Source organism: Schistocerca serialis, chromosome 2, assembly GCF_023864345.2.
Source record: "Schistocerca serialis cubense isolate TAMUIC-IGC-003099 chromosome 2, iqSchSeri2.2, whole genome shotgun sequence".
NCBI lineage: Eukaryota > Metazoa > Arthropoda > Insecta > Orthoptera > Acrididae > Schistocerca > Schistocerca serialis.
Window position 1 is genome coordinate 473,375,346 of NC_064639.1, and position 23,437 is coordinate 473,398,782.

Here is a 23,437-nt window from a genome sequence, read left to right on the forward strand (position 1 = left end):
TTGGCGATAGTGTTGATTCTTACATATTTTTCTCAACGTAGGGCGACTTGACGAAGACCTCGGTTCTGGAAGTCTACTTTCTGAATAATCACCTTTTCGTCATTCTGTAAATACCTGCCATGGGATAATTTCTTCATGCCGGGAATGAAGAGGAAGCCGTCGGGTGCCATATCAGAATAATACGGGATACGGGGCAAAATTTCATTGCCCAAAGAAGGAGTGTATATGACTATGTCTTGAGCAGTATGAGGTGAGGCGTTGTCGTGGAACAAAACACCACTTGAACAGTTTCCGCCTACGCTTCTTCTGAATGGTCTCCCGTAACTTGGTCAGGAGATTTCAGCAGTAAGCTCCTCTTCCGTTTTGCCACTTACGGACATACTCTATTAATACGACACCACGGCAGCCCGAAAAAACCCTCAGTACTCGATGACGGTTCGGTTCTTGTCGAAGGTGGATCCAAATTTTTTCAGCTCATTGAAAGACGGTCACTAGTAGTAACTAAAATTAATGAACTCTGGCATACAGCTGGGGCAGGATAGAGTGACATACCCGTATCTGTTATCTAAACTTAGTTTGACTTGATGTCAGCCGGTTTACAGCCGTTGTCATCAGAGGTGGCACCTAAGTGTAATAAATTTCGCATCCTATGTACCCCCAAATCACCAACAAATTTAATCATTTGTTGTTCCTGTAATGCTGTATACACACAATCAATAAAATTTCGTTATTTGGTAACTGTCCTGCTGTTACAGTTTTAATGGGCAGCAGTGCAGGCAGTAAGTACTCACCCGCCTTGCAGTGTTGGGTTCCGCGAAGCATTTCAGTCTGATGTTGACGGATCCGTAGTCAACTGCATGAAGGGATTCTAGTGACACCATCTCTGCTAGTACGATCAGCATAAGAGCCTTGCTGAAACGAGATTTCACCTGAACTGTAGTGATTTTACGTCATCACAATTACAGAAACATTTTCAGTTTGAGAATGAAAATACTATTCGGCAATGACAGCAGAACTGAATTTTGCTGTGCCTCAATTCTTTAATTTTGCATGAAAAAAAAAGAAAAAAGCTGAGAGCGGCGTCTCTAAAGGAACAATCTGCAGTAACACTAGCTGAGTACTCGGCATTGTTTTGGTACGTGTTTATTCCAAAATTCTCCACCTCCCTCATCTCTCTGTACATCTGTTCCTTCCCCATCTCTGTGTATTTCCTACTCCTTCCTCCTTCTTCTCCTGTCGACCTTCTCCACCTCCCACTCGCTGTCCTTTCCCTTTTGCCCTTATCTCCGTCGATCTGCTCTACCCCCCACCCTATCTTTCTGTCCATCTGCTCCTCCGCACTACCTCCGTCCACATGCCCTCCCCCATCTGCTCCTTTCCCCTGCATCCATCTCCTCCTCACCCTGTATCTTCTCTTTATCCCCTTTAAGTCCATCTCCACCTCCACCCTCTCTCTGCCCATCCCCTCGTACCCCTTCTCTGTCCGCATTATCACCGTCACCCCAACAGGAGATTTCTGGTTCTTACCCCCACAATATTAACTTCCAGATAGTAAGTAATACGTGAACAAAGTTTCGTTGAAATCGATACAGGGGTTCAGAAGGTGCTTTCCACCTGTGGCTTTGCACACGTACTAACACTAAAAAATTATATTTCATATACATTTTACAGATTTCACACCGCATTCGTGCAAAATTTGACCTGTATCTCGTGCGAATTATCGCCCTGCTAGTTCGTTTTCACGAATATCAATGTTTATGGCGTCATATCTCGTGAACTATATGTAGTAGAACGATATATTTTCGCAAATATATTCAGTGGTATATGTAAATACTGTCTGTACAATGTGCTGCAAATATGGTTAGTAGTAAAGTAGAACATATTTAAAGGTCATGCCAAATGTGGCAGTTTACTGTGTGAACAGCGAAAATACGTAGTAAGAGAGAAACGTTTTTCCTTTCATCGTTTTGAGGGGGAATCATCGAGAAAAAATATCGTGAGGGTTGAAATTACTTAAAAAAGTTTTTTGAGAATCGCTAAGTTCTCTCATTCTCAAACAATGCCGGCCGCAGTGGCCAAGCGGTTCTAGGCGCTACAGTTTGGAACCGAGCGACCGCTACGGTCGCAGGTTCGAATCCTGCCTCGGGCATGGATGTGTGTGATGTCCTTAGGTTAGTTAGGATTAATTAGTTCTAAGTTCTAGGCGACTGATGACCTCAGAAGTTAAGTCGCATAGTGCTCAGAGCCATTTGAACCATTTCTCAAACACTGGATGAATAAAGTCTGGCTATTTGCGCGTCGTGAGCTACACTTTTTTTTTACCTCCACCCTTTTCTGATCTTACACACACAGTGGTTCTTTCCAGACAGTAAGTGATAACGTGTACCAAGTCTCGTCAAAATCGATCCAGTAGTTTAGGAGGAGATGGGGAACATACATACTTCCATCCAGTTTCATAATATGTATGGTTTAAACTTTATGAAAGAAACTAGTAAGTAGAAAATAATAGTCAATCTATTGTTAGTCGAACGGTCTTCACGTGCTACTAATGAAGCACGCTCTATAAAAAGTAAAACTGCGAAGTGTCTGGATTGCCAATAATATTAACAACATGACAGTCGAATAAAAATTAAGCTGCAATTATGGAAGAATATAAAACTGGCTCCAGAAATTCTATGATAAATTCAGTGACATAAAATAATATGTGCCTTGACCAATGATTCGAACTGGTGTAACCTACAGCAGATAACGCTGGTCAACAACCGTTCTGGTAAAAAGAATGTGAATGGTGTTTTTAGCTCATTTGTGGATCCTCAGTTCAAAACTAAAATTAGTTTTTGGCTATCGGGCTTAATTTTCTTGTGACCCTCTTCCGTCTTGTCTATTGAAACCCTTGGAAACGCTGCAATTTGGTTATTATTCAGTGGGGTCTTTTAAATATTCTGCGGATTGTATTATATTTTATTGTTCTTTCAGACTATTCTGTGCCACCACAGCCACAGCCACAGCCGTCGGATCTATCTCAGTTAAGAGGTGCCTACAATTTGTTAATGGATCTTAATGTGTGAATGTCGGCCGGGCGCCTGATAGCGACTGACGTGTTAACTGAAGTGGAGAATATCCAAGGGCTCGGTACGGAGTGCAGTATTATGACATACAGGAAGATGGTGACTGAATAAGACACGTCACTTACTCTTATTGACGTCTATACGTTTGGAAGCAAGTTATCCGTAATTGACATGTTTGCAGAAGCAATGCTGTAAATAACTTTAGGAGGTGCACACATATACCCGTACATTAAAAGTTCAACTTTCGTCAATTTTCGTGAACTAGTCAGTGTGTTAGTGGTCACGAGAGGCAGACTTTGTCCCTGGCACCCATACATCACAGCTGCATACTATGTATTTACAGGCTATTTAGACAAGCATAGTGGAAGTATGAGGCAGTTAGAACAATGTATAAATGCCTGTATCCTCCACTGCCAAAGTTTATAACAGTTGATCCCATAAACAGATAATGTGTACAAGTCGAATATGCAGATGGTATACACATGTATGTCATTGCTCCTATAGGGTAGAATGTGATTCATACTGAATATAAGGCCTGTAAAAACCTGTTAGTTGCACAGTATTGTAGAACTGAATGAACGATATGTATATATAAAAATATCTACTACAATATTTATCATATTTCCCCCACCCCTATCCTATCAATGAACTGTTTTATAGTTCACTGAAATTATCCAAAGAAGAAGCACATTAAAAAAATCACACAGACTGTAGCTACATTCCAAATGTCATCGTATCCATCATCACTACCTAGGCTGGGCACAGTGAACAGAGATCCTCAAGGGCCTGTGCATAAAACAGTACTCTGACTAATTGTACCACAGCATAGGACTACTGTCAACCTGCTGCTGTAGCTAATGCCACCTGGGGGGATGGATGGGTTAACAGCGAAGCCATATCCCTCCAACTCTTATATGACCAGTCCTGACTGCCTGGCATTCAGCCTCATCAGCCTGCTAGACAGTCCCCCCCACCAACCCCCATGACCATCCCTGGACCCTCGCATTGTGATGGTCGCCACACTCCATCCCATAGCTGCGCATTTTGGGTGAGGTCACAGCAACAGCAGCCAGCATGTCACAAGTACTTAGGAGGACAAGGGCTCTAGCTGGTTGCCCACACACAAGCAGCTGAGGAGGAGATAATAGTTGCTCCAATTCCTTCCTCCATAAGCAGTCAGTGCCCAAATGTGAAATAAAAGTGAATAAAATCCCTGTAGCTGCTGTAGTTGTAAGGGTAAGATGCTTGATTCATAAACACAAAAAAAAGCGACCAACTTTCTAAGTTGTTATGACTATACGCAAAAAATATTTTATGTATAGATTATTTATGGGAAGCAGTTGATAGTTCATTCATTAAGTTGTGTCAGAACTTTCGAACAGTAAGCATGTCAAAACGCATAGCAGGACGGCCCTCACCTGAGGAGATGCCGCCCAACATGAAATTAACATTATTTAACGTGACTTACACGCTTAACATCAACGCCAGCAAACACATCAGTGTGGGAGTGATGATAGATCGTGAATTCCATCCAATTATGGTTTTCTAAAATCCACAATATAGTGATAGCAAAGTCGTGTTATCTGTGGATGAGTAGATGCATCTATGAAAGACATCAATGTAGATTACCTTCTTGTTCCACAGAATTCCCACTCTGCATCAGTGATTCTGGGTGATATATGATCGCAGCAACAGTCTTCTCACCAACAATTAAGCTGTATTGTGAGAGAGAGTGAACCAAGCTACAAGAGGATACTTTTAAAAGTCTAAGAGGATACTTTTAAAAGTCTAATGTACATCAGTTACACGATCCAGCGTGCTCTAGACCGTCGATTAATCTGGCAACGGCATGTCCATCGATTGTATGGAGTCAGCATGCATAATTTATCATCCACCAGAAGAAATCATCGCTGAACTTTATGATTCATCTTGTAAGATCAGTACAGGTTAATATGTGTGAATCAACTGTGCCAGATGTAGGCACGGAACTACGCTCGTATTTAAGTATGTTCACATATCGTGATATATTAAAGTATTTGTAAATACTAGCACACTAGTGAAAATGCATAGTTATCATTGTCGCTGAGTGGAGAAACTTCGTAGTATCTGACTGGTCCTGCAATGATACTGAAAACAGGAAAAAGAATAGATCTCTACTCCCCAACAATAAAAGTGCTGTAATTATCAGACCATCTGACTGCAGAAAGACCGCTACAGTGCCAGGTTCGAATCCTGCCTCGGGCATGGATGTGTGTGATGACATTAGGTTGGTTAGGTTTAAGTAGTTCTAAGTTCTAGGGGACTGATGACCTCAGAAGTTGAGTCCCATAGTGCTCAGAGCCATTTGAACCATGACCTCGATGGAGTGCCTACCAGAAATTCCTACGTCAATATCGCAATTTTTCTTTACTGATTAACGGATTCAGCTCATTACGGAGCCATCTTCAGGTAAACCTAAAATGTCGTTCATTGTATGACACTCATTACACACCGTCGTCCGTCACACAGACACTTCCTGTTTCCCATTACAAATGATAGAAATGATATCTTGTTTACATCCACGGATGGAAGATGCAACTATCATTGCTGTGGATCGTTTGTACGTGTCTGTAGAAAAATGGGCACTGTAACAATATTTGATTAGTGATTAACACTGTCAATTTACACCACCAACAAAGATTTTTACTTCAGGGCGACCTAGCTCTAGAAATACGACGATGTGTATTGAATGTCACACACTGAATGAAATTGTAGACTGATACGAAGATGGCCCTGTAATCCACACATGTTTAAGTCAACAGATCGCATATCTCCCCACAGTGACAATGTCAAACAATAATACGAATTTCAAACCCAGCCGCAGAGTCTCATGAAATAAGGTCATGCCACACTACCGATGGTGTCCCATCTGTCGAATGAGGTCGTTAAGCTCAGCAGCCCCCGCCGTGCTATTTGAGAGGAGTGGACCGTGTACCCGCACCAGGCTTCACTATCTTCCTTCTCCTGATCATCGTCGTACGACACAAACACGACACTACCCACGAATCCATTAAATCAGCTACACTCTATATACAGAAAAACTATCACATCTCCACAAGGAAAGAGGCCAATGTGCGCGAAGGAAGAATACCGTTTCCGACATATGGCCGAACTCACCCCATGGGACATTCCAGCCAATAATGCGATACGACTTTTACGTTTTGACTGACGTGTTTAAGTACTTGTTGTCAGCCTAGATGGCTTCCATGCGGAGGTTGCGGATTCGGTTCCCGGTACTGCCAAGGGATTTTTCCTTGGTAGGAGGACTGCTACAGGATGCACTCAGCCTCGTGATGCCAGCTGAGGAGCCATTTGATTGAGTAGTAGCCGCTCCACGTTCTGGAATGCCTACAAAACGTCCGGGAGAGCAGTGTGCTCATCACGTGCCCCTCCATACCGCACCTACGCAAGGCAGAGGATGACAAGACGGGCAGGCATCCCTTGGGCCTTCACGGCCTGGCAAGGAGCTCGTTGATATATTTATTTCATAGGATATTTTGAAATATCATTTGAGTGGAGACGGAAGGCAAGTGAGCTTCAAAAATTCGATTTTTAGATTTTAGCATATTTGAAATGCCTGGTATTTCCTGAGTGAAACAGTTTTGTTTTATATAAATACGACAATTTTTTCGTCAGATATGACGGTTTTCCTGACGCTCTGTGCAATCTGGGGCGGTGACAGCGAGGCTCGTGGCCGGGTGTGTGTAGAACAACCCTATGGTCCTAATGTCACAATTTCTAAATTAGAGTGCATTGGGCATGTCCAGAAGAGAATGGGGTCCAGTTGAGAAGATTATTGAAAGAAAAATCAAAAATAGTATTGGAAGATGGTAAGAAGATAGGTGGTAAAGGTCGCCTGACAAATGTTGAAATATCGATTACAAGATTATTATGGCTTGGCCATAAGAAGAAATGTAGGGAGTTTATAAAACATGAAAAAAGCTGTATGGGCTATCTTTTCCCACAAGCTTTCCACAAATGAAAATCCAGTGCACGGTCTTTGCCCGAATGATCCCGACACTTGGTGCAAGTACAGGAGAAGTGCCAGATATTACCACAAACATTCTTTACCTGCATCAGTAATGAATGAAATTAAACTCATATTTAGAGACCTTTGTAGATACTTTGTTGAAGAAATGTCTTCATGGGAAAATCCAAAATTTAAATGAATATGTGCATTCCGTCATTTGGAACCGATTGCCAAAAACTGTATTTTTTCAGCTTACAACCGTCAAATTTGGTATTTGTGATGCTATTTTATGCTTCAATGATGGTGTAATTAGAAAACTGGATGTTTCGGAATTATTGGGCATGAAATCTAGTGGAAATACTGCAAAATCCTTGGTGCAAATAGATAAAGAGATAATCCACAAAGCAGGTATTGCTAATTTAAAATGCACAAAAGAAGCCAGACAGAAAAGAAGAGGGACCAAGAGAAGGAAAGAAGATCAGTATGATTCAGATGATGCTCAGTATGGTGCAGGAAAATATTAGTGGTAAGTAATTCTCATCAATAACTGATTAGAATTGCATATTAAACTTTAAATGGATTTTTCTCAAAACTACATTTTTTTTTTTTACTTTTAGGTTCCATTATTTGATAAACTACTGGGGTCAGGAAAATGAAATTTGGTCAATTTTTACTGCAGATGGTAATAAGTTATTACAAGTAAGCTGACAACCACCAAACAATCAGAAACTGTTTTATAATAATTAATGTACAAAAAAAGTTAAATTTTACTAGTGAAAGAATTAGATTTTTTTCTTCAAAACCATAAGCGGTATTATGTTCATTTTACTTGTAAACTGAGGCATATATGTTATATATATGCAATAAAAATTTTATTCTTCTATCACTTATAGTTCTTTTGAAAAGTGTACCTATTCAAAGTGAAGTGTAAAATAGGGATAAAAATTGCCTTCCGTATCCCCTTAAAGCAAAATGATAAGAGCTACACAAATTACAATTCATACTAGACAATACAATGCTGCTATGTAGCTTCCTTCATCACGAACTTCTAAATAAGTAAATATGTAAGAATCAACACTGTGAACAGTGCTCTGAAATATAACACCTTGCAGTTTCCTTTGATATTTACCTGAGTTTCTTTGACCACAACGAAGCGCCCATGTTGCTGCGTTGCTTCTTAACTACCTGTCACAATACGAATGGCAATACTGCCGATGGCGCTGCAGTCGGCCATGTCTGGGGGATCAGGGAGGATTAGCCTAAGCGCCTCTGCCGGCATTTGTTGTTTACCTGCAGGCTATTGCACATAGTGGTTACGTAAAGTTATTGGTAAAAGGACGACGCATTTCTGTTTCTAAAGCCGACCAAAGTGAGAAACAGCGCCTGTTTATCAAACGAACGCTGAAGAACTACAGAAGGTCATTTCAAAACTTAAAAACAACAAAGCGTCCGGAGAAAACCAAATAGTGGCCGAACTATGGAAAAAGGCTGACAAAAATGCAATGACATCCCTTAAGTGTGTTTTCGATAAAATCTGGAAAGAAGAAGAGGTCCCCACATAATGGAGAACAGCTCTGATCCACCCTATTCACAAGAAAGGTTTGAAGACGGACCTGAACAATTACAGAGGAATATCACTGCTGGATATAACATAAAAGATTCTTTCTAAAGTCCTTTTGAACAGGGCAGGGTTGCAATTGTACCTGCAAATTTGGGAATACCAGGGAGGTTTTAGAAAAGTTAGATCATGTTCGGAACAAATACTAAACCTCAAAAGCCGGCCGCTGTGGCGGAGCGGTTGTAGGCGCTTCAGTCAGGAACCGCACTGCTGCTACGGTCGCAGGTTCGAATCCTGCCTCGGGCATGGATGTGTGTGATGTCCTTAGGTTAGTTAGGTTTAAGTAGTTCTAAGTTTAGGGGACTGATGACCTCAGATATTAAGTCCCATAGTACTTAGAGCCATTTGAGCCATAATACTCAAAAACATCATGGCATACCAAAATTCAAGGCAAAGTAATACGTAATCACCTTCATTGATTTCAAGAAACCATATGGTGCAATTTAATAGAGAATCTCTATTATCAGTCCTGGAACAAATGGGTTTGGATAAGAAAACAACTAATATTATAAAAGCGACCCTTACAAATACATTTTCGAAAGTTAAATTTATGGGCGAATTATCGGAACCCTTTGAAATAAAAACGGGAGTGCGACAGGGGAATGGGCTCTCACCGTTGCTGTTCAATTGTGAGCTTGTGAAAGTAGTCAGAGAATGGAACACAAATATTAAGAGTGGTTTAAGATAGGGTTGAAAAAAGAAGAACCTTAAAGTAAATTGCATTGCTTTTGCAGATGATGTGGCCCTGTTTGCTGAAACAATGGAAGAAGCGCGCGAGTAAATCCTTGAACTAAAGAAACAAGCAGCTAAAATAAGTCTCCCCATCTCCTTTCAAAAAACTAAGATACTGACAAACATCAAGCGCTCGTGTAAATACCTCAAAGTTCAAGAACAAAAGATTGAAACAGTAAAAGAATTCAAATATCTCGGAGAATGGATTAGTTGGAATGCTGAAGAAAGCAAAGCAATGGAATCCAGAAAAAATAAACTTGAATTACCTTCCAACTAACAAAAAATACATACAACAAAAATTCCCTTTCATGGGGGTCCAAAATTACACATTACAAGACAGCGATTAAGTCAGAAGCACTGTATGCGGCAGAAACACTACACATGAATTTCAAAGGCCAAATGGAGAAACTTGAGCTAAAGGAAAGGAAAATTTTAAGAAAAACCATAGGACCAAAATTTCAAGACAATAAGATTACATACATCAAAAATGAAACTCTCTACAAGAAAACTGAAAAACTTTCAGATACTATGCGAAAAAGGAGAATACATTTTTATGGTCATCTTCTCAGAATGAATTCCAACAGATTAACTAAACAAATCTTTGACTTTTTCTGTAACCGCAAAACGAAACCCAACTGGTTTAAAGAAACTGAGAAAGACCTAGCAGAATTAAAGATTTCAGAAAATTTACTTATCGATCGAACAGCCAAATTAATTACTAAAGATTAAAACATAAGGTTCCACGACGAATCTACACAAAAGTCCAAACCCTTCATCTCGGAAGAAGAGAGCAAAAGAAGATCAGAAAGAATGAAGAAATACTGAGCTCTAAGGAGAAAACAACGCACAAAGTAATGATTGATCCAGCGTAACCGGCCGGGGTGGCCGAGCGGTTCTAGGCGCTACAGTCTGGAACCGCGCGAACGCTACTGTCGCAGGTTCGAATCCTGCCTCGGGAATGGATGTGTGTGATGTCCGGTTAGTTAGGTTTAAGTAGTTATAAGTCCTAGGGGACTGATGACCTCAGAAGTTAAGTCCCATAGTGCTCAGAGCCATTTGAACCATTTGATCCAGCGTACCCCAAAGAGGGTGAAACGAAGGAAGAAAGAAGAAGAACGCTGATTACAGATGAGCGACTGTATCTGTTCTCAAGAAAATTTAAAAATGATTCATTGTAAAATCAATACTGGTAACAACGTCTTATAATACCATGTAGGCTTTGTGCAATAAAATAAATTGGTCTTTTGGTGTACGAGGGTAACACGGTAAATGGAAGATACTCAATCTGTGTCCAACATACACGCACATTATCTGATGAAAGCTATACGGACACCATTTAGTGGACATATACCATTGGCGTTTCTGATAGCTTGAACTATGCTGGCGACATTTTAAATGATACTGGCTGTGTAAGAATGGCAACCCACTCTTTCTCAAGAGCCGAAACCAGAGAAGATAGGGATGTTGGACGCTGCAGTCTGGAGCGAAGTCGACGATCTATCTCATCCCAAAGGTGTTCCACTGGATTCAAGTCGCGATTCTGGGCAAGCCAGTCCATTCAAGAATCTTATTGCCCACAAACCATTGCCACACAGATACTGCTTTATGGTGGGTTGCATTGTCATGTTTGCGCAATACACAAAGCTGTAAAATGTGTTCAAATGCTTTCGCATTTAGCCTTTTCTTGACTTCTGCTTCTACATGAATACTCTGCAATTCACACAGTAATGCCTCGCAGAAGGCTATTCGAACCACCTTCAGATTCTTTCTCTATCATTCGCGTCTCGAACTGCGCGTAGGAAAAATGAGCACTGAAATCTTTCTGTACGAGCTCTGATTCCTCTTATTTTATTATGATGATCATTCCTCAGTGTGTAGACGGGCGCCAACAAAATATCTTCACGCTCTGAAGAGAAAGTTGGTGATTGAAATTTCGTGGCAAGATCGCGCCGCAACGAAAAACGTCTTTGTTTTAATGATTGCCACCCCAATTCGCTTATCATATGCGTGACACTCTCTCCCCTAGTTCGTGATAACAGAAAACGAGCTGTCCTTCTTTGAATTTTTTCGATGTCTTCCATCAATATTACCTGGTAAGGGTCCCACATGGCACAGTAATACTGTAGACAGAGTACGGGCAAGTGTAGTGTAAGAGTCTCTTTAGTAAACCTGTTGCATCTTATAAGTGTTCTGCTGATAAGGTGCAATCTTTGGTTAGCCTTCCCCACAACATTATCTATGTGATCGTTCTAATCTAAGTTGGTCGTTATAGTAATTCCTAGGCAATTATTTGAATTGACAGCCTTAAAATATGTGTGACTTATCGTGTAACTAAAACTTAACGAATTTATTTTTGTTTTCATCTGGATGACCTTCCATTTTTCCTTATTCAGAGACAGTTGCTACTTCTCGCACCATATATGTGGGTTGGAACTTCAATAGTGGCAACTATTTATTTACAGCTTGTACAAAATAGACACGGGTTTCAAAGTTTTACTGGCCTTCAAAGCATTGTGTATAACCCGTTCTCAGCGATGTGAAGTCTACATCTACATTTATACTCCGCAAGCCACCCAACGGTGTATCTATGCAGTTCGTTTTTGGAACACAACCTACGACCAGCATAGAGACAGTAGTGATGACACTTTCTGCAGGTCCTGACCATCATTTGGCAGGACAATGCTCAAGCACGTACAGTGCTAGCTGTTACTGATTTGTATGACTGATAAGGCTGCTAAGTGCTATACCACCTACTGTACTCCCCTGACTTAAGCCCTCGTTAGTTCAACTCGATTTTTAAACTGGAGGAAACACTTCACGGCATTCGCTTCAGAACTGCTACAAATTCGTCGGGCAATAGACAGAGCCTCTCGAACTGTCAACACAACTGGCACTGCTAGGAGTATCCTACGACTTCTACATCGCTGACAACGGGCTATACACAGTGCTGGTGACTACCTTGAAGGTCAGTAAAACTTTGAAACACGTATCTATTCTGTACGAGCCTCTATTAAAGTTCCAACCCTCATACATATCGTATCTGATTCATTTTGGAAATGGGTTTGATCTTCTGATGCCTTTACTGGATGGTAAATGAAAGCTTATCTGTAAACAATCTAAGAGCGCTGCTCAGATTGTTTCCCAAATATTTTATACAGTTAAGGAACGGCAATAGCCTGACCCACTTCCTTAGGGAATGTTATATATTATTTCCGTTTTACTCTATGATTTTCCGTCGATTACTACGTACTGTGACCTTTCTGACAGGAAATCACGAATCCAGTTGAGCAACTGAAGCGATACTCCATAGGCACGCAATCTGAAGTCTTTTGCGAGGAACAGTGTCAAAAGCCTTCCGGAAATCTGGAAATACGGAATCAATTTTGATTCCCTGTCAATAGCACTCATTACTTGTGCGAATAAAGAGCTAGTTGCGTTTCACAAGAACAATATTTTCTGAATCCGTGCTATGTGAAGATAGATCGTTGCTTCGAAGTAATTCACAGTGTTCGAACACAGTACATTTTCCAGAATCCTAAGTTACTCATGCTGTTGTTGATTCTAATTGTGGAACATTTACTTCGTTTTCTTTGGTGAGTGAATTTCGAAACACTGTGTTTATTAACTTGATTTTAGTGAAGCTTTCATCAGTTATATTACCATTGCCATCATACAGTGAATGTATTGATTGTTTCTTACCACTGGTGTACTTAACATACGACCAGAATCTCTTTGGATTTTCTGTCAGACTTCGACTTATAATTTTGTTGTGGAAGGTATTAAAAGCATCTCGCATTGATGTGCCAGGTAAGTTTCGAGCTTCAGTAAAAAAATCGCCAGTCTTGGAGGTATTGTGTTCTTTTAAATTTGGTATGCATTTTCGGTTGATTGCAACGGTGTTCGGGCCTGTTTTGTGTACCATGGGGGATTAGTACCATCTTTTATTAATTTATTCGGTATAACTCTTTCAATTTTCTGTTTTTTGAATTTAAGCCACATATGGTCTACAACGGCATGGTTGAGAAGAACTAGAGACTGCCAGCCGGTGTGGCCGAGCGGTTCTAGGCGCTACAGTCTGGAACCGCGCGACTGTTACGGTCGCAGGTTCGAATCCTGCCTCGGGCATGGATGTTTGTGATGTCCGTAGGTTAGTTAGGTTTAAGTAGCTCTAAGTTCTAGGGGTCTGATGGCCTCAGAAGTTAAGTCCCATAGTGCTCAGAGCCATTTGAACCATTTTTTTGAACTAGAGACTGCCTCTTAGAAGGTGTCGAGCGAATTTTTATCTGCTTTTCTTAAATACAAATATTTTATGTTTATTTTTGGTGAGTTTGAATGTTGGTGATCGGTCTCGCTACAAAAATCTGGTGACCACTAATCCCTGTATCAGTCATGATGCTCCCTATTTTCTCAGGATTATTTATTGCTACTAGATTGAGTATGTTTTCGCAACCACTTACAATTAGAGTGACCTTCTGAACTAATTGCTCGAAATAATTTTCGGAGAAAGCAATTAATACTACTTCTAACGATGTTTTGGACCTATCATTCGCTTTACACATGTGTTTTCGCTAACATATCGAGTGCAGATTAATGTCACCACGAACTATAATTACATGACTGGCGTACCTACTTGAACACATACTTTTCTTGGAACCGTTTAGCAATTGAATCATCTGAGTCAGGGGTTGGTAAAATAACCAATTATTATTTCATTTCGGTTGTCAAGAATGACCTCTATCCACACTAATTCACAGGAACTATCTGCTTCATTTCGCTACAAGATACACTACTGACAGCAACAAACACCCCACCGCCAACTGTATTTACCCTCTCCTTTTGAACACTATTAGGTCCTTTGACAATATTTCAGCTGAACTTAACTTCAGTTTTAGCCAGCTGTCGGTACCTGTAACGATTTGAGGTTCACTGGTTTCCATTAGCGATTGGAGCTCTGGTTCTTTCCCTTCACAGCTAAAACAACTGAAAGCTACAATATTGACTATTGCTCTGTCTACCATCTTCATTTGTTCGTCGTGCACCCTCTGAGACTGAAACCCTTTCTGTATCTTCCCGATACCCTCTAACCTAAAAACCGCCAATTCCATTCCACAGTGCCACTGTTACCCGTGAAACCACTAGCTGTGCGTAGTGGGCCCCTGAACTATTTAAGCAGAATCGAAAACCCCACTTACTTAAGGAGCAAGTCGAGAAATCTGCAACCTACGCGGTCCCAGAACGGTCTGAGGCGCTGATTTAGACCCTCCACTCAGCTCTGTAACTAAGGTCTGCAGTCGATCCTGTCTACGGTGCTACAGATGGTGATCTCTGCCTTCATCTCGCAACCAACACTGGCAGTCGTTACCACACCAGTTAGCCGCCCAAAACCGGAGACAGTCGTCTTCGGCCTGGAATCACATTGACTGGAGTACAATTGTCTTCATTGATATGTCCCGCTTCGAACTGAGACCCGGTGACCAGCAAATATGTGTCTGGAAACGCCTGGGACAATGGTAGGATACCAAGCTTGCTATCGCCCTCCAAGTGGCCTGACATTCAGGAATGATTGCCTGGGGTTCCGTTTCATTTCAAGCCAGGACCCTTTTGGTTGTCATCCGCGGCACAGCGGTCCATCGACTATATTCAACAGCCCGTTTTGTTGCCCTTCATGGCAAGCCATTCTGAGCTTACATTTAGGCCGGATAATCCCGCCTGCACACTGCGAGGGTTTCTGCTGCTTGTCTTCGTGCTCACCAAATCCTACCTTTGTCGGAAATGTCACTGAAACTCTCCCAAATTGAGAACATTTGGAGCATCATGGGCAGTGCTCTCCAACAATCTCGGGATTTTGACGGTCCAACTCGCTAATTGGACAGAATTTGGCACGATATCCCACAGGAGGACATCCACAACACTATCAATCAAAGCTGTTTGGCCTGATCTAGAGCTTTGTTCTCAAGAAGCAAAAGAAATGCATACTGCAGCCAAAATATTCCTCGCGAGGAAACAGCACCCATATTGATATCTAACAATTTTCATTTATTCTTCAGTCTCGGCTGCACATTTTTTTAATACTTGACATGTTTCGATCTCTCTAGATCATCTTCAGATCTAAATCAAAGTGAAACTAGTGTCAGGAACCTTTCGTATCTGTACAGTATATTTAAAGTAAAATAACAGTACATATGTATTTAGTTTTACTTAGTTTTAGATCCTAAAATGACCCAGAGAGATCGAATATGTTATGCATTAAAATATGTGAAACTCAGACTGAAGAATAAATGAGCACAGTTTTAAATTAGAAGTACAATGCATTCATGAGAACCGAGACATCTCTAGCGTATCATCAGCCGCGTATGGCGCTCTTAGCGTGCAACTGCCTATGTCTTTTTATACGTGTAACCTGTTGGTAGTCGCCCAGCATAGAAATTGTTTATAATGCTCGTGAAGTGCAGATGATGCGTTGCTGAGTCAGGGGAGACGTTATTTTACCAGATACGCCAGTTGTGAAATAAAAAGAGTTAGGGGTCAGTGGCTAAGTGCATACTGTTAAACTACAGATCATAAGAGCTGGGCCGCTGAATCCACTGTCAGCCTATCAATTCTTTTTTCTGTCACCTACCGCTTCTTTCACCTCTGAAAATGATTTGTGGGCAATGACAATTGCACCGAACCACGGAATGCACATTAATCTAGAGGTGACTCAAGAACTGGTGGGAAAAGTCAGTTCACAAGTTGAGGAACTGAAGGGCATAACACCTCTAACAGGACCCTCTCTAATAAAGCACTGTGGTGCTCAAAGTAACTTACAGTTTGAGGACAGCTTTCGTTTTTCAACTTTCAAACTGTTAACCAATCAGTGTATTGCTACGTAGAAAAAATGATAATATCCTTGAGGAGCATTAATCACACACATTTAACGAAGCCTGTTAAAATATTGTGCCACACAGAATTTTACTCATTAACAGTAAGAATATAGAAATGGTGCTTGGTACAGTTTAACAAAGGAGTCTCCATTTCTATTACGTTTATCCATTCTACCGCGACCATAAGGCCATTTGCGATTATCACAAAACACCGGGAAAGTCGCACAGTGAGATACTTAGTATGACAGTGGCGAATAATGGCGCAGTGGCGCGATGTAACTGTCTTCATTATTATCTAGCCACGTCAAGAATATGGTTATTGTCGCCGTAGAAAATAAAACATTTTTTTTAACATTCATGATCTCTCCCTAACCTATTTTATATATTTGACAGGGTGACACTAATTAAACTACTCCTTCAGCTTACTGCGTCACTGAGTTTCGACAGTTACAGACGACACTGCTCTTTTTCAACCCATATGAAGATTTCTCCAAACAAGGCACAACTACCCCTATATGTCAAATATTTCCCACATGTGACATCAGAGTAGCCAGTTTTCTTAGCTCACTCACCCAAATTAGTTTTGTTAGAACAAACTTTTATGAACTCTTATGTTTACTCGGATCAGCTATTTTGAGAATTTTACTGTGTATTTATCTTTAAAACGTAGAATTACTGACACAGTGCTTTGTGTGTCTCCCACATCGGGGATTACGACGAGCCCATCACTTTAAAACCAAGGCTTATTCCTTCATCCAAACTGCGTCTTATTTTCCTTTTCACTGGAAGTTTATTTACACGCCATCCTTCTAGAAGGTACGAAAAGCCGCATTGGAACTTCCACGTGATGCAACTTCCACCCATCCCAGTGTCACTGCTGCTAGTCTGGCCATTTCTCCTTGCGCTTCTCGGAACAATAGCAAACAAGGCTGCCTTGTCCAACCATTAGTTCCACTTTTTCGCTGCCTTCAAAACTGCATAGAATTCAAACCAAGAATCCTACTTAGATTCTGATTGAATCAATGAACTGGATATTTTCCGCTGCGTATTTGGTAGCCTAATGTAAAATAATCTATCCTTTAAGTAAACTTACGTAATCTTGTAATATTACAGTCGGTAATGTGCGTGGGCAGGGTATGAAATGTCACTGTCATGGCTCAAGCTGTGCTTCGATCTACAAGTGGCAGTGAAATGGAAACGAGACGTGGAAGAATTAAGTAAACTACTTACCAGTCCAAAATTAACTGCCACAACTGTTAACACGTTTGCCCCACTGTGAGACACGATCGACAACACCTTCATGGAAAAATGTTTGCGATTACCTATGGAACCATGATTATAACCAGGCATGCACCTCTTCACTCGAAGTCGAACAGGCCCAGAGGTTGCCGAGGTTGTTTCGACTGCACTGCAGAAGTTTCGCTGGGAAGCCTTTATACATCCTCCATGCAGTCCCGATCTCTCCCTATGCGATTTAAATATTTTTGGGCCCCTGAAGAAGGACGTTCTTGGCAGTTGGTTTGCTTCAGACAAAGAGGTGAACTCCTGGCTACAATTCCAGTTTTGTGGGCAACCGCAAACATTTTTTTAGGAAGGTATTGACCAGCTTGAATGAATATCAAGAGCTTTGATGGAAACCCAGTTCTAAGCAAAGAAGGGAAAGCAGAAAGGTGGAAGGAGTTGGTTGGTTGGTTTGGGGGAAGAGACCAAACAGCGAGGTCATCGGTCTCATCGGATTAGGGAAGGACGGAGAAGGAAGTCGGCCGTGCATTTCAAAGGAACCATCCCGGCATTTGCCTGGAGTGATTTAGGGAAATCACGGAAAACCTAAATCAGGATGGCCGGACGCGGGATTGAACCGTCGTCCTCCCGAATGCGGTGGAAGGAGTATATAGGGTTCTATACAAGGGAGCTGTACTTGAGGAAAATTATGGAAATGGAAGAGGATGTAGAAGAAGATTAATTGGGAGATATGATACTGCGTGCAGAGTTTGACAGAGCACTGAAAGACATGAGTCGAAACAAGTTCCCAGCAGTAGACAACATTCCATTAGAACTACTGACAGCCTTGGGAGAGCCAGTCCTGACAAAACTCTACCATCTGGTGAGCAAGATGTATGAGACAGGCAAAACTCCCTCAGACTTCAAGAAGAGTATAATAATTCCAATCCCAAAGAAAGCAGGTGTTGACAGATGTGAAAATTACCGAACTATCTGTTTAATAAGTCACAGCTGCAAAATACTAACGCGAATTCTTTACAGACGAATGGAAAAACTGGTAGAAACCGACCTCGGGGAAGAGCAGTTTGGATTCCGTAGAAATGTTGGAACACGTGAGGCAATACTGACCCTACGACTCATCTTAGAAGAAATACACTCCTGGAAATGGAAAAAAGAACACATTGACACCGGTGTGTCAGACCCACCATACTTGCTCCGGACACTGCGAGAGGGCTGTACAAGCAATGATCACACGCACGGCACAGCGGACACACCAGGAACCGCGGTGTTGGCCGTCGAATGACGCTAGCTGCGCAGCATTTGTGCACCGCCGCCGTCAGTGTCAGCCAGTTTGCCGTGGCATACGGAGCTCCATCGCAGTCTTTAACACTGGTAGCATGCCGCGACAGCGTGGACGTGAACCGTATGTGCAGTTGACGGACTTTGAGCGAGGGCGTATAGTGGGCATACGGGAGGCCGGGTGGACGTACCGCCGAATTGCTCAACACGTGGGGCGTGAGGTCTCCACAGTACATCGATGTTGTCGCCAGTGGTCGGCGGAAGGTGCACGTGCCCGTCGACCTGGGACCGGACCGCAGCGACGCACGGATGCACGCCAAGACCGTAGGATCCTACGCAGTGCCGTAGGGGACCGCACCGCCACTTGCCAGCAAATTAGGGACACTGTTGCTCCTGGGGTATCGGCGAGGACCATTCGCAACCGTCTCCATGAAGCTGGGCTACAGTCCCGCACACCGTTACGCCGTCTTCCGCTCACGCCCCAACATCGTGCAGCCCGCCTCCAGTGGTGTCGCGACAGGCGTGAATGGAGGGACGAATGGAGACGTGTCGTCTTCAGCGATGAGAGTCGCTTCTGCCTTGGTGCCAATGATGGTCGTATGCGTGTTTGGCGCCGTGAAGGTGAGCGCCACAATCAGGACTGCATACGACCGAGGCACAGAGGGCCAACACCCGGCATCGTGGTGTGGGGAGCGATCTCCTACACTGGCCGTACACCACTGGTGATCGTCGAGGGGACACTGAATAGTGCACAGTACATCCAAACCGTCATCGAACCCATCGTTCTACCATTCCTAGACCGGCAAGGGAACTTGCTGTTCCAACAGGACAATGCACGTCCGCATGTATCCCGTGCCACCCAACGTGCTCTAGAAGGTGTAAGTCAACTACCCTGGCCAGCAAGATCTCCGGATCTGTCCCCCATTGAGCATGTTTGGGACTGGATGAAGCGTCGTCTCAAGCGGTCTGCACGTCCAGCACGAACGCTGGTCCAACTGAGGCACCAGGTGGAAATGGCATGGCAAGCCGTTCCACAGGACTCCATCCAGCATCTCTACGATCGTCTCCATGGGAGAATAGCAGCCTGCATTGCTGCGAAAGGTGGATATACACTGTACTAGTGCCGACATTGTGCATGCTCTGTTGCCTGTGTCTATGTGCCTGTGGTTCTGTCAGTGTGATCATGTGATGTATCTGACCCCAGGAATGTGTCAATGAAGTTTCCCCTTCCTGGGACAATGAATTCACGGTGTTCTTATTTCAATTTCCAGGAGTGTATTACGGAAACACAAACCTACGTTTCTAGCATTTGTAGACTTAGAGAAAGCTTTTGACAATGTTGACTGGAATACTCTCTTTCAAATTCTGAAGGTGGCAGGGGTGAAATACAGGGAGCGAAAGGTTATTTACAATTTGTACAGAAATCAGATGGCAGTTATAAGAGTCGAGGGGTATGGAAGGGAAGCAGTGGTTGTGAAGGGAGTGAGACAGGGTTGTAGCCTCTCTCTGATGCTATTCAATCTGTATATTGAGCAAGCAGTAAAGGAAACAAAAGGAAAGTTCGGAGTAGGTATTAAAATCCATGGAGAAGAAATAAAAACTTTGAGGTTCGCCGATGACATTGTAATTCTGTCAGAGACAGCAAAGGACTTGGAAAAGCAGTTGAACGGAATGGACAAGGTCTCGAAAGGGGGGTATAAGATGAACATCAACAAAAGCAAAACGAGGGTAATGGAATGTAGTCGAATGAAGTCGGTTGATGCTGAGGGAATTAGATTAGGAAATGAGACACTTGAAGTAGTAAATGAGTTTTGCTATTTGGGGAGCAAAATAACTGATGATGGTCGAAGTAGAGAGGATATAAAATGTAGACTGGCAATGGCAAGGAAAGCGTTTCTGAAGAAGAGAAATTTGTTAACATCGAGTATTGATTTAAGTGTCAGGAAGTCGTTTCTGAAAGTATTTGTATGGAATGTAGCCATGTATGGAAGTGAAACATGGGCGATAAGTAGTTTAGATAAGAAGAGAATAGAAGCTTTCGAAATGTGGTGCTACAGAAAATGCTGAAGATTAGATGGGTAGATTACATAACTAATGTGGAAATATTGAATAGAATTGGGGAAAAGAGGAGCTTGTGGCACAACTTGACTACAAGAAGGAATAGGTTGGTAGGGCATGTTCTGAGACATCGAGGGATCACCAATTTCGTACTGGAGGGCAGTGTGGAGGGTAAAAATCGTAGAGGGAGACCAAGAGATGAATACACTAAGCAGATTCAGAAGTATGTAGACTGCAGTAGGTACTGGGAGATGAAGAAGTTTGCACAGGGTAGAGTAGCATGTAGAGCTGCATCAAACCAGTCTCAGGACTGAAGACCACAACAACAACAACATTGACCAGGTTGTCTCAGAGTGGGATAAAGAGATATAACAGTTACTTTTGAGACAATAAACAGTTTACTTACTTTTTTTGCCAGCCGGAGTGGCCGAGCGGTTCTAGGGGCTGCAGTCTGGAACCGCGTGACCGCTACGGTGGCAGGTTCGAATCCTGGCTCGGGCATGGATATGTGTGATGTCCTTAGGTTAGTTAGGTTTAAGTAGTTCTAAGTTCTAGGGAACTGATGACCTCAGAAGTTAAGTCCCATAGTACTCAGAGCCATTTGAACCATTTGAACTTACTTTTTTTCATCTGTCTCATTTTCACTTGACTGTCACTTAAACATTAAAACAAGTGATATCAGTCAATACGCGGGACCATCTTCAGGTAATAAGTGGTACCAAAACTCCGTAATCACGCCCTGAAGACAGACCACGTTATGTCGACGCGTGGCCGTGTCATACTCTGCCATGTGCAGTGGCTCTGAGCACTATGGGACTTAACACCTGACGTCATCAGTCCCATAGAACTTAGAACTACTTAAACCTAACTAACCTAAGGACATTACACACATCCATGCCCGAGGCAGGATTCGAACATGCGACCGTAGCAGTCACGCGGTTCCTGACGAAGCGCCTAGAACCGCTCGGCCACCGCGGCCGGCTCCATGTGCTGTAATGTGGGTGCAGGGTCAGCACAGCACTCTCCCAGATGTTGTCAACTTATACGTGGTAACTAATAATTTTCAAGCAGCTCCTCAGTTGGCATCAGAAGGCTGAGTGCGCCCCATTCCTGTCCTCCTTGCAAGGAAAAATCCATGGCAGTTCCAGGCCCTGGGGCCTTCACATGAGGTCAGATGTGCTGACGGCGTGGTTATTGAGAATGGCCACACGTGTTGACTAAAGAGGAAAAATCATAGAAATAGTAATATCTGGAGCTTATTCAGCGAATGAAGTCTGCTTAACTGCTATTTGTTCTCACGCAACACTGTAAACATTCTGTATGTAAAATATTTATTAGTAACCTCCAACAGTGCCACAGTAAATAAAATCTAAGAAACGTTCTGAAGAGCAAGCGGCATATTCAGTTATGTTCTGGAAAAACAAAGCTTTCAAAATGTTCTGGAGCATTTGGTACGTGCTATTTTGTCAAAAACTGACATTTTGAGCCCGTGACTGTGTACAAACTATAGGTTGACTCTTACATAGAAGATAACAGCAACTAGCCACTTCTTACAATGCTATTTATTTATATAAACAGCGCCGTTACCGGTTTCGAACTGACAAGTGCATCTTCAGACGGCTAGTTCACGTTTTACATTAGCTTTCGCATTTTGTTTCCCCAACTGACGAAATTACATCACTTAAAACTGTTGTGAGGCACGATTACAGTTAAAAATACGTCTCACATCTTGTTTTGGTTCTAGGGCACCACAACCCCAAGGAAATTTCGTCAGTTTGGGAAACAATAGGCGAAAGCTAATATAAAACGTTTGAAGATGACCCTGTCTGTTTGAAACCGGTAACGGCACGGTTTATATGAAAAGTGGCTGGCTGCTGTTATCTTCTATGTAAGCATTTGATACAATTTCATAATCTACAATACCCAATTACCGGATCAGAATTCGTATCATGCTGCTTATTTTTGTAATTGTTATTGTTGTGGTCTTCAGTTCTGAGACTGGTTTGATGCAGCTCTCCATGCTACTCTATCCTGTGCAAGCTTCTTCAGCTTCCAGTACCTACTGCAGCCTACATCCTTCTGAATCTGCTTAGTGTATCCATCTCTTGGTCTCCCTCTACGATTTTTACACTCCACACTGCCCTCCAGTACTAAATTGTTGATCCCTACCAACCGATCCCTTCTTCTAGTCAAGTTGTACCACAAACTCCTCTTCTCGCCAATTCTATTCACTACCTCCTCATTAGTTATGTGATCTACCCATCTAATCTTCAGCATTCTTCTGTAGCACCACATTTCGAAAGCTTCTATTCTCTTCTTGTCTAAACTACTTATCGCCCATGTTTCACTTCCATACATGGCTACACTCCATACAAATACTTTCAGAAACGACTTCCTGACACTTAAATCAATACTCGATGTTAACAAATTTCTTTTCTTCAGAAACGCTTTCCTTGCCATTGCCAGTCTACATTTTATATCCTCTCTACTTCGACCATCATCAGTTATTTTGCTCCCCAAATAGCAAAACTCCTTTACTACTTTAAGTGTCTCATTTCCTAATCTAATT

The 23,437-nt window shown here is 42.3% G+C and overlaps 1 protein-coding gene and 1 long non-coding RNA gene across 2 annotated transcripts in view; one reads left to right on the forward strand and one right to left on the reverse strand.

The window, feature by feature from the left end:
• The window catches only part of LOC126457384 (uncharacterized), a 42,879-nt gene extending 34,562 nt beyond the window's left edge, over positions 1 to 8,317 (reverse strand). Inside the window, exons 1-2 of the mRNA XM_050093645.1 lie at positions 8,207 to 8,317; positions 792 to 912 (exon numbers count right to left, since the gene is read on the reverse strand). Coding sequence (XP_049949602.1) covers positions 792 to 912; positions 8,207 to 8,238 — 153 coding nt within the window. The 5' untranslated portion in view covers positions 8,239 to 8,317. The remainder of the gene's footprint in view (positions 1 to 791; positions 913 to 8,206) is intronic.
• The window catches only part of LOC126457387 (uncharacterized), a 189,622-nt gene that overhangs the window by 124,761 nt on the left and 41,424 nt on the right, over positions 1 to 23,437 (forward strand). The window lies entirely within an intron of this gene.